General features: G+C 41.9%; 1 protein-coding gene across 1 annotated transcript; it reads right to left on the reverse strand.

Annotated features, from left to right (window-relative positions):
- Window positions 1-4,916: 4,916 nt before the first annotated feature.
- Window positions 4,917-11,612, reverse strand: Atg14 (autophagy related protein 14). Its single transcript, XM_067761171.1, has 4 exons — window positions 11,015-11,612; window positions 6,773-7,582; window positions 5,617-5,885; window positions 4,917-5,227 (listed from the first exon to the last, which is right to left on the reverse strand). The coding sequence occupies exons 1-4, from the start codon at window positions 11,266-11,268 to the stop codon at window positions 5,055-5,057; spliced, it is 1,506 nt and encodes a 501-aa protein (XP_067617272.1). The 5' UTR covers window positions 11,269-11,612; the 3' UTR covers window positions 4,917-5,054.
- Window positions 11,613-11,849: the final 237 nt, after the last annotated feature.

Raw genomic sequence — 11,849 nt, forward strand, 5'->3', positions numbered from 1 at the left:
CAAATACAATCCAGAAAATCTAAGAATATGCGGATACTAAGCAGGTTAGTTGAGCGCTCTCGATTATTTTTATTTGAAAGCGTGATGTCATGTCTCTTCTGTAGTTTTACTCATAAATTCATAATTTTTTTCGACATTTAACATTCAGGAGAAATAAAATGTACTCGGCTACCGGATCGTCATTATTTTAATATAGGAATTTTCGGTGTTGAAGCCATTTGGTAACTGAATTTACGTAAGGCTTGACGGCATATCATTATTTTTTTTTAGTAAGCGTTTCTTGTCACTCGACCTCAGGCAAAATGGTCCTGTATACAGTGTTGTTGTTGTAGCAATGCTCGCCCCACCTAATAGCCGCGACCGATCACAAATTGTCATCAATATCCTCTAACGGGAGTCCAAGGAAACTTGCCGTTTCAACAGGGGTGGACCATAAGGAAAGGGGTGTTAGAGGCGTTGGTTCCACATTACAATTAAAGAGATGGTTGGTGTCATGTGGGGACACATTGCAAGCGGGGCATACATTTTGTATGTCGGGGTTGATTCTGGATAGGTAAGAGTTTAACCTGTTACAGTATCCAGAACGAAGTTGAGCAAGAGTGACACGCGTTTCCCTGGGGAGTATGCGTTCCTCTTCCGCGAGTTCTGGATATTTTTCTTCAAGTACTGGATTCACCGGGCAATTCCCGACATAAAGGTCCGACGCCTGTCTATGGAGTTCACCAAGGACCTGCTTGTGTTTTTTCGCTTCATACGGCTGGGTTCTCAGGTGCCGTATTTCCTCAAAATGCTTACGGAGATGACTCCTTAGGCCCCTAGGCGGTGCTGGTTCGTCAATCAGATCTCTGTTGGCATGCCCAGGTTTCTGGGTGTTCAACAGAAACTGTTTGGTCAGCATCTCATTTCTCTCCCTGATGGGGAGTATTCTCGCCTCATTATGCAGATGGTGTTCTGGGGACATAAGAAGACAGCCCGTGGCGATTCTGAGAGCAGTATTTTGGCAGGCCTGTAGTTTCTTCCAGTGGGTAGTTTTTAGGCTTGGCGACCATATGGGTGACGCGTAGCACGTAATCGGCTGGCTAATTGCTTTGTATGTGGTCATGAGCGTTTTTTTTATCTTTTCCCCAGGTACTGCCAGCAAGGGATTTGAGGATTTTATTACGGCTCTGAATTCTCGGAAAAATTGCGGTTGCGTGCGCACCAAAATGTAGATCCTGATCAAACGTCACACCCAAGATTTTGGGGTGTAGGATAGTCGGTAGCGTAGTGCCATCGACGTGGATGTTCAATATGGTCGACATTTGGGGCGTCCATGTTGTAAATAAGGTCGCGGGAGATTTAGTCGGTGATAATGCCAGGTTTCGCGAGGCGAAAAAACTGGAGAGATCAGGGAGATAGCCGTTTATTTTATTGCATAGCTCATCGATCTCTGGGCCTGGGCCTGTGGCCATTATTGTGCAGTCATCGGCGTAGGAAACGATTGTGACTCCTTCCGGTGGTGAAGGTAGCTTAGATATGTAGAAATTAAACAAAAGTGGGGATAGGACACCACCCTGTGGCACCCCTTGTTTAATTCTCCTTGGTTTTGATGTTTCGTTTCTGAATTGCACCGATGCCTGCCGACCACACAGATAATTTGCGGTCCACCTTTTAAGACATGGGGGAAGGGTAGACCCTTCCAGGTCTTGCAGTAATGAGCCATGGTTGACCGTATCAAAGGCTTTTGATAGGTCTAGCGCTACGAGTACTGTTCTATGGTGGGGGTATTGATTCAAACCGCAATTTATCTGGGTGCTAATGACATTTAGCGCGGAGGTAGTGCTATAGAGTTTTCTGAAGCCATGCTGATGAGGGGCTAGCTGCAAATGTGCTTGGAAATAAGGGAGCAAAATGGCTTCAAGCGTCTTTGCCACTGGCGATAGGAGAGATATCGGACGATATGACTCACCTACGTTAGCTGGTTTCCCAGGCTTTAGTAGCGGGACCACCTTGGCCATTTTCCATTTCTCGGGTATGGCAAAGGTGGAGAGAGACAGGTTGAAGACATGCGCTAAATATTTGAAACCCTCTTTCCCTAGGTTTTTAAGCATCGGAATGGCTATGCCGTCTGGGCCCACTGCTTTGGATGGTTTAGCGCGACCAATGGCGTCCTCAACCTCTCTAGCGGTGATGGTGATTGGTGACGCGCTGAATTTGTGTTTATGTGCGTGTCTATTGGCTCTCCGTCTATCTTTGTCGACCGTAGGATGCATTATATATTGTCGGCAGAAAGCGCTCGCGCATTTTTCCGCATCCGACAGCACCTTATCGCCAAAGGCGATGGAAACTTTGTCTTTGTGCTTAGTCGGATTCGATAGGGACTTTACGGTGGACCAAAGTTTACCTACACCGGTAGAGAGGTTACAACCTGTTAGGTGCTCTTCCCATTTCGCCCGCTTGTGTTCGTCCACAAGCAATCTGATGCGTTGGTTTATATCCCTTATTTGGGGGTCGCCTGGATCAAGCTGTCTTATAAGGTCGCGTTCCCTCGCTAAGCTAGCGGCCTCCGCCGGGAAGTGGGGCCGGATTTCGGGAATTCTCCCGGCGGGAATGAAATGTGCAGAGGCGGATTCAATGACCTTACGGAAGGCACGCTCCCCTTGGCGGGCATCAGTCGGGATAGGGAGGGCAGCAAAGCTGCTGTCTGTTGCAGATTTATATTCTTCCCACTTTCCTTTTTTGAAGTTTATGAAAGTGCGTTTTTCGGTGACGATGAAGTCGGCGGTACGCTCGAACGAAATAAGTATGGGCAGGTGGTCGGATGCCAATGTTACCATCGGCTGCCAGTTGACGCAGTTTACGAGTTCTGCGCTCACGATTGAGATATCTGGCGAGCTATGACAGCTTCCTACCATACGTGTGGGGCGTCTCCGTTTATTGTGCAGAACGTCGTTTCTTCTATTTGATCCGCCAACATCTCACCCCTACTGTCCGCCCGCAAGTTTGAATGCCATAGGTCGTGATGGGCATTGAAATCGCCTAAGATAATGCGATTGTTGCCAGTGAGTAAGGCCTCGATTTTAGGGCGGTATCCACTGGGGCAACAGGTGACAGGAGGGATGTAGATGTTGATGATTTCTAGATTTGCATCGCCTGACCGGACAGATAGGCCTTGACGTTCTAAGACATTGTCCCTGCGGTCGATGCCAGGATCAAATATATGATATTGCACAGAGTGGTGTATAATAAACGCGAGGCCGCCTCCATTTCCGCTCTCGCGGTCCTTCCTGTGGACATTATACCCAGAGCAGGTCTGCAATGCAGATCTTGCTGTGAGTTTAGTCTCTTGAATCGCAGCAATGCGGATGTTGTGCCGCTTCATGAAATCGACTGTCTCCGTAATCTTCCCAGTTAGTCCATTACAGTTTAACTGCAGAATTCTGAAGTGCATGAGGGGTGACGCCGCCACTCTAGGGGTAAGTGACGGGTGAATACGCCTAGGTTGTGGAAGGCCAGGACGCAATTGCTGTTGTGGCCTTGGGACTGGGCGCCCTTGGGCAAGCATTGGGGTACCCGGATGATTTGGGTTTGCGACCTGGCAACATGGCGCGATGAAACCCGTCGAGGGGTTGCCGTCGCGGAGACCAGAACATCTAGGAAAGTGGCACCACCCAAGGCAGGAGCTGCATTGAGCGGATGTCGCAAACCTATATATTCTGTGCTGGCAGACGGTGCAAACGGAGGTAGGGACTAAGAGTCTGTTTCCCTGACCTGAACGATTGCTGCCAGAAAAGAGGGGGGGGGGGGGGAGAAGAAGACGGAGGCAGGGGCTGATACTCAGCATTGCTACCAGCTCTACTACGCAGGTAGTAGTTATGAGAGGTATCAGCTGTTTGAGTTGTTGGCGCCGTGCGGCGCGAGCAGCAGCGGGTACTTGTTGTGGCTTGCTGAGCAGCTAGGCTGCCGGAAGGTAGTGGAGGGGCGCTTAGGCGTAGACTACGGGACGCCCTTGGGCGTGAGCAGCAAGGAGCCACAAAAGATTTATAAAAGTTACGTGGACGTCGGGTTTTGGGATCAAGCCCAGAACAACCTGTCCGATGCAACCATCCCTTGCACGAGACACACTGAACATAGTATGACCGTCCTAAAAAGATTCTTTTCTGGCAAATGCAGCAAAACCATTTCTTAGGACCGGGGTCAGGAGACGGACCCGGATTGGGTTCGATACCTTCCCGGAGTAAGAGAATATGTAGCAGTCCTGCTGCAAGGAGCTGCTGGGAGGATGACAATTTGTGGGAGGGACGAAACAAATTAAATGGGGTCACACTGAAATGACAGTCCTTGGTCGGGAAAAATCCCGAGTCGCTCCGGTACATAGAACCGACTGCCTTGGGAACCAACAGTGTCCTTGGTGACAGTACCACTTATCTTTCTCAGCTCCTTGAAGATCATCGCACCTATTGCGAGTGTCGATCGGAATAGAATCGACTATTTGTCGATTCCATGTATTCCATTTAATTTTGATACTATGCAAAGTTAATCACCAAATCTTCGTATCATTGCAAACAGTTATCTTACACGAAACAGATTTTGATATTTTTGAATATTTCGAAGAATGGAATATAATGTTAAACCATTATAAAGATAATCAATCGATTGTCGCTCAGCGGTCGAATATCTGCTGCGATCGACACTAGGCAATAGAGGGGAATATTTCAACTCATTTGGTAACTTTTCCAAAGGGGCCGGCCTTAACGTAGCATATAAAACAACTATTGCGTTATCATCAATAAGTACAAAATTGGTTTGCTACATAAAATTTCTTCAATTATATTTAATTTTAGTGGTACTTATATGAATGCTAGTATGTTTGTATGAATGCATCATAAGGAGTGTAGGTACTTATACGAAACAAAGAAAAAATATATATATACATATTTGTGTATATGGATATACATATCAATATCCATGGGATTATTTAGTATTTTATTATTTAAAAAAATATATTTTGTTCAAATCAATTAAAAAAATAATTAAAACATAGCATACTTCACTAATCATACAAATTTTAACCCCTATCTTCGCCATCCTAATATTGCGCTTATACGATTTGCTGCAGTTGTCATAAGACCACCCGCTATGCTCGACTGTTGTACAGAAGAATTTGCTATTAAATCTGTTTCATTAACTTCTGGCTCAACTGGAAAATTTGGCACCGATTCCCAGTCCAAGCGTAGAGAATTCTCATCTGTAATTTATTAAATTCAAATTTAGTAATTTTCATGTTATCACAAGTGGGTAATTAATAATCGTGGGCAACACGATTTTGGCAATGTAAAATGTTTCATTGAATCTGCAATGTATATCATATCAGTATATATTGAAGAAAGTCCTATTTCAGCTCAAAATATAGTGAATATTTACTAAGGGGGTTTGTGAAATAAGATATACCATTCTTCAACCGAATTTTGAAAATCACCAAAATTCCACGACATGATTAATGATTAATTTTTTTTAAGACCATTTTAATATCGCTTATATTAGTTTGAAAAGAAAATTTTGACTTATGTGCATATATATAAGCAGTCAGCGAAAAATTTTACATTTGCATCAGTGTTAAAACCTCGACCCCCTCACCTTCCGATTCTGATTCAGTTGCCGTTTCAATGCCTTTGAGTAGAGAATCAACCGATTTCATTAGAGGTGCATTTGATATCTCATAGAATCCATGACGTCCCAAATTACTCCTTTCTACATCTAAAATGGCCAACACATTTTCCAGTGTATGCTTTTCATTGAGGTTACGCAGCTGTACCTGTTGAGTATAAGCTAGGTACATAATATTTGAATTGAGACGCGTTACCTTGCGCATAAATTGCTCTTCGTTGAGTTTGCGACAAAAATCGCTGAAAAGTGAACAAAAAACCATTTCGTAAAAATAATATTTACTACTATAATGCAATTGCATGTGTGAGTATATGGATAGAAATTTCAGAATTACTTCTATCTTTAATAAACAATTAAAGTGCCATATACACCTGTTGTCGTTGTTGTTGTTGTAGCGATAAGGTTGCTCCCCGAAGGCTTTGGGGAGTGTTATCGATGTAATGGTCCTTTGCCGGATACAGATCCGGTACGCTCCGGTACCACAGCACCATTATGGTGCTAGCCCGACCATCTCGGGAACGATTTTTGTGGCCACATTAAGCCTTCAGGCCATTTCCTCCTTCCCCACCCCCAAGTTCCATGAGGAGCTTGGGGTCGCCAGAGCCTCTTCAGTTAGTGAAACAGGATTTGCCGCGGATAGGTGAGGTTGACAATTGGGTTTGGAGAAGCTATATATTGCGCTGGCAACCTGAAGGGTTGCGCTACACAGCCCAATATACTCCTCTCAACTACGTGCATGCGAGCAGCGAATTTCCGTGTTTGCCAAGGCAAAACTTATGTAGTTGCATACTAAATTGCCAGATGTGAGTGAAGAGCAGAAGAGTTCAAATGGAATGCATTGCCTTTGGATTTTTCATCAGCTCACTCACTCACCCGCGATAAAATTTCGGCACTGGGTTTCTTATTTATATTTTTCAATTGATTTATAATGGTGTTGTGTTGGTTTTAGCTGATAAAATACAGCATAATAGCCACGTCTATTCAACGAGTTACCATCAATACCTTCTAACGGAGGTTCTAGGAAACAATCAGTTTCAATAGGTAAAAACCATAGGTATATTAGAAATAAACCAACTGATTTTTAAATACGTACTTAATTCATACTAAAATCATATTTTTCACTTACCCATAAGATACCTTATGTGGTAAACGCACATTTAGATAATAACTTAAAATCTCTGCCAATTGTGTTGTATATGTAAGTGCACCAATTATGCGAAAAGCACTTATGCGACTCGGTGCAATAAGATTGCCATCATTTTTAGGTACATCGTCTTTGTTATCGGATAGCCAATCTAAATATGCTGTATAATCACCATTACCTGGCAATGATGGTGCTATGATGCGATATTGCATTTCACTTATACCACTCCCATGGAATACCCATTTACCACGTATATAGGATGTATTTTTAGCATCTGCTAATTGTTCCATCCTATCCGATTCATTACTTTCACAGCCCTCACTTTCTCCGCCGCGCACATCTCCGATAATGGTTTTCAAACGCTTCTCATCTCTTAGAACGACTTCCGATATTGGAAAAATATATCTAACCAACTGATCTATATCATGGCGTGTTGCCTGCTGTACTTTATCCATCATTTCATCATGGCGATCACGTAATTTATGTATTTTTTCAACTCGATCGTATACATAATCTTCTAGTGCCTTTACTTTGATGGGATAATTCGGCAGTTGTTTGCGTTTATCGTTATTTCCTTTGCAAAGCTGATCACCTTGTTCCTTTCGTTTGATCAACAAAGCTCGCTTTTCTGCTATTAATCTATTAAGCAATTTAATCCTTTGCTTTTTATGTTTAATTTCCCATTTGACGTTCTCGCTTGAACGCTGTGCGCGCATAAATTGTTCATAACGATTTCCCAAGTCCTTGAGAGTGCCTTTCACTTTCATATATTTTTGTTGCTTGTCGAAGAGGCTATTCGAAATAAACCAAAGGTGTACAACAAAATTAGTGCGCAATTAATTATATTTATTTATTTATTTATTAGTCTACAAATTTTACAATTAATCAGACTAAATATAATTACGGATTACAGAATAAATTACAGAATCATACATAGTGAGCAAAATTATATTATAAAATATGTATATACATTATTAAATCAGTTGTCGGGGTGGACTGTGATGTGGAGCACCGGAATTGATTATTAGTGCTGTCGGAATGGACGTGATTTTGAACAGCTGATGTATATTTAACAAACAATGAGTAGGGCTGTGATGTGTGGGAGGTTGGAAAGGACGTGATTCCAAGCCACCCGCCCAACGTAACTATTGTTTATTAGTGCTGTCGGAGTGGACGTGATTTCGAGCAGCTGATGTACACACACACTGAGTAGGGCTGCGATGTGTGGGAGGTTGGAAAGGACGTCATTTGATATGTAATGGTATCAAATCTTATCACATTGGAAAAGGGTGTTGGACTAAAGTTGAAGCGCGTTGCGGTGCCTATCACTGTATCCGGATCAATTTCTGCGTCGATGAAAATATCAAGACAATTTTTGGTGCTTCAACAACACTTGACAACATTTGGAAGAATCGTTGGCATCATCTGGGGACACACGGCGTGTAGGACATATGTATGTACATTACATACATACATGCTAGCTTTAGACAAGTAAAAATTAAACCTGATACAACTCCAATACTAAATTGAGCCAGAGGGAGAATAGCCAATTTTGGATTTTGTTAGGGTTCTAGACTAAGTTGCAATTACTATGTATGCGCATTAAAGCTGACACAGCGGTCTAACGTGGCACACAAGATCTTTGGATGTCAAACAGTTGGTAGCGGAAAGCCATGGACGTGAACGGCCAATTATTACGTAATCTGCTCTTGATGTTGTGGTTGTAGCGATAAAGACAATTCCCGAAGGTTTTGGGGATTTTCTATACCTTTGCCGGACCCAGCACCATTAAGGTACAAGCCCAAGCATTTCGGAAACTATTCAATATGACCACATCATACCAATACCCGCCGTAGGTATGCCTGTCGTAAGAGGCGACTTAAATACCAGATTCAAGCGGTTTGTGTAGCGCAGGTCTTGCAGGTTGCCAGCGCAATACATAGCTTCTCCAAACCCAATTGTCAACCTCACCTATACGTGGCGAATCCTGTTTATTAACAGCCGAGGCTCTGGCGACCCCAAACTCCTCATGGATCTAGGGGGTGGGAGGGAGGGATGACCTAGAAGGTCGCTTGTGGTCAAAACAATTCGTTCCCTAGATGGTCGTCCTTTACACCGGAACGTACCGGGTCTGCATCCGGCAAAGGACCATCAACTTGGTAACACTTCCCAAGGCCTTCGGGGGATGTCTTTATCGGTACAACAACCACATCAAACCTTTTAGGTCATTCCGCCCACACCCCCTAGTTCCATGAGGAAACTGTGGTCGCTAAAGAAACTGGGGGGTGATAAAGAAACAGGATTCGCCACGGGTAGGTGAGGTTGACAATTGGGTTGGAGAAGCTCTGAATCATTTCGTAATTTTAGTCCTTTCTTATTATTATTATTATTTATTTATTATTACGGCGTTTTAAGCCTAAAACTTAGATTATTACAAATTTTTAAATACATTTTAATAATAATAATTAAATTAAATTAAATATCATTGGGAGGTTGGAAGGACGTGTTCTCAATCCTGCCCTACTCCAAGACGTATGATTACCCAGTTTTACTATTTATGCTGTCGGAATGCATTTGATTACGGTCAACCCAAAAGCTAGCAGCCCAGCAGAATAAGCCACTCTTATCGGACGGTTGGAAAGGACGTGTTTCCAATCCTCTCTGTACCAACTTTTATGTAAACATAATTAATTATAATATATCATTGTTGTAGGAATATACGTGATTCACATGAACACTCCAAATGTTTGTCTGGGACGATATTTTCAGGAATTCTTTCCTAATTTGAATGCGAGCAATATATATATTTGACCTGATGTATAAGGTTCCTCTGTGTCTATTTGGATTGCCGTGTACGCTCAAGGATCATTAACATGAAATACAGATACAAAATATTTTATCTTATTGGAAGGGTTTTGCAATATTCTAATAAACTTTTTTTGAAGGTGTTTAAGTTTTCACAAATTTTAACATGATTAGGTAGTTCATTAAAACATTTCAGGCCTTTGTAAAATATATTTTGCTTTTTCATTTCTGTTTTGAGAAGAGGTAATCTAAAATTATTATTTTCCATGATTATGTAAGAATGGGTTTCATTCACATAAACAAGTTTTTCACTTAGGTAGGCTGGTAATTTACCATGCTTGATATAAAATACAAATTTCATACTATGGTAAAAAATCAACTGTTTCACGCTCAGCCAGTTTAGTGCATCAAGCATACCTTTTATGGAAGTGTCGTACCTCACTTTCAATATAAATCTCATAGCTTTGTTTTGCATAATTTCTAACCTGTCTACTTGTGTTTCATTGGCAATAAAGAATATTGTAGGGCAATATAAGAAGTGCGGTTCTATGATGGATCTATAAACTTTCAACTTATATTTCTTACTAATAAGTTTACACGATCTCTTCCAAAATCCAATTTTTTTTGCCCATTTTGGCAACAATATAATCAATATGATCTGTAAACCCCAGTTTATTGACAGGCATACCTGCCGCGTGTATATTGTAAGCCACGTTATGAACAGAGTGGCCATGGATTTGGTCGGTGACAATATCAAATAATGCAGGTTGAATACAGTGGGCAGATAATCCTTTATTTTGAGGAATAGTTTGCTATTTAGGGGCCAATTGCCATTCTTGTGCAATTATTAACCCTGAGATTCAAGGAGTTGTGTAGGAGTTGTCAACCACAGCACCCGCGGCAAATCCTATTTATTTAGCCAATGTGGTCATATCGTTCCCGCGATGGTCGGTTTAGTATTTTTCTGAACGTACCGGATCGATCAACAAATGGTCATTGACATCGGATCATAACAAATCGTTCCCGAGTTGGTCGGGCTTGGCACGGGAACGTACCGGGTCTGCATCCGGCAAAGGACCATCAACTCGATAGCACTCCCCAGGGCCTTCGGGGAGTGTCCTTATCCCTACAACAACAATATAGTTCAGTAAACCCCTTGAAGTACTGCTACCACAACAACATGGCACCCTTAATCGCTGAAGAAGAAAATAATTTCTGGTGGGGAAGTCTTTGATATTTAGAAATTTAAACAGCATGCAGACCACTCAGATACCTGCTTCCTATGCAGCATTGCAGCTTAACGAGAATGAGTTCTTGTTGTATCAGTTAAAATTTTACTTATCATCCACGCGATACCAAACACATATTTACAACCTCATCTAACCTTTGCCAAATTTTCCCTTATCATATCCTACTTACTTTTCTTTTTGTGTACATCCCGCTACATTGCTGTGCACAATATTTCCATTTCGTACGCATGAGCAACAGTGGAAGTTATGCTGTTGTTTTGATTTTCCACATAATGGACACGGATATCTCACACTAAGTAAATCCTCTGAATTTCTATGGCCGGTCGTATCTCTGGCAACATCTTCACTAGAACTAGACACATTAAATTTTAAATTTGGTGCATTGAAGCTTTCATCTGATGATGTTCTGGACATCGATGCCATAACATAGTCGCCTCCGCCACCTTAATCGACAAACGAACGCTGCGTCATAAATCACAATGTTTTTTTTTTATTCTAACACTATAATTGTGGTTATTTTGGCTTCTTCATAAAACTACTTTATAAAACGCACTGTACACTCGCATTATTTATTGTCTTTACGTTATAATATCTTATGTTAATAAGTTCTAAAAGTGATTATTTTGCAAAATATTTCCAGCTTATTTGTTGCAATGCTAGACAAATTTTCTTGTTTTGTTTGCCCTTCCACAAAAATTACACATCTGATTGGCAGGGTTGCTTTTTCGCATTGCGAAATAATAGGCGAAATGTGCCAGAAAATTACCTAAGCACATGCCAGATGAAAATTCCCTGGCTGTCTCTTTAGCGGGAGTCGTTGGTGCCGTATGTCGTATCGCTGTAGTCGTATCCCTAACGTAATCAGCTGTTTATCGTTACGACGGTAAACCAAAAACCAACGCTGCAAAAACTGTTGGATTACGTGTTTCATTTTCTTCATGTTGGAGTACTCTAACCATTGTAAATTTTACCAAGTAGCGCAACTAACAGCTGATCGGTGAAAA

The sequence above is a fragment of the Eurosta solidaginis genome, chromosome 1 (assembly GCF_040869045.1).
Source record: "Eurosta solidaginis isolate ZX-2024a chromosome 1, ASM4086904v1, whole genome shotgun sequence".
In the NCBI taxonomy this organism is placed as follows: Eukaryota; Metazoa; Arthropoda; class Insecta; order Diptera; family Tephritidae; genus Eurosta; species Eurosta solidaginis.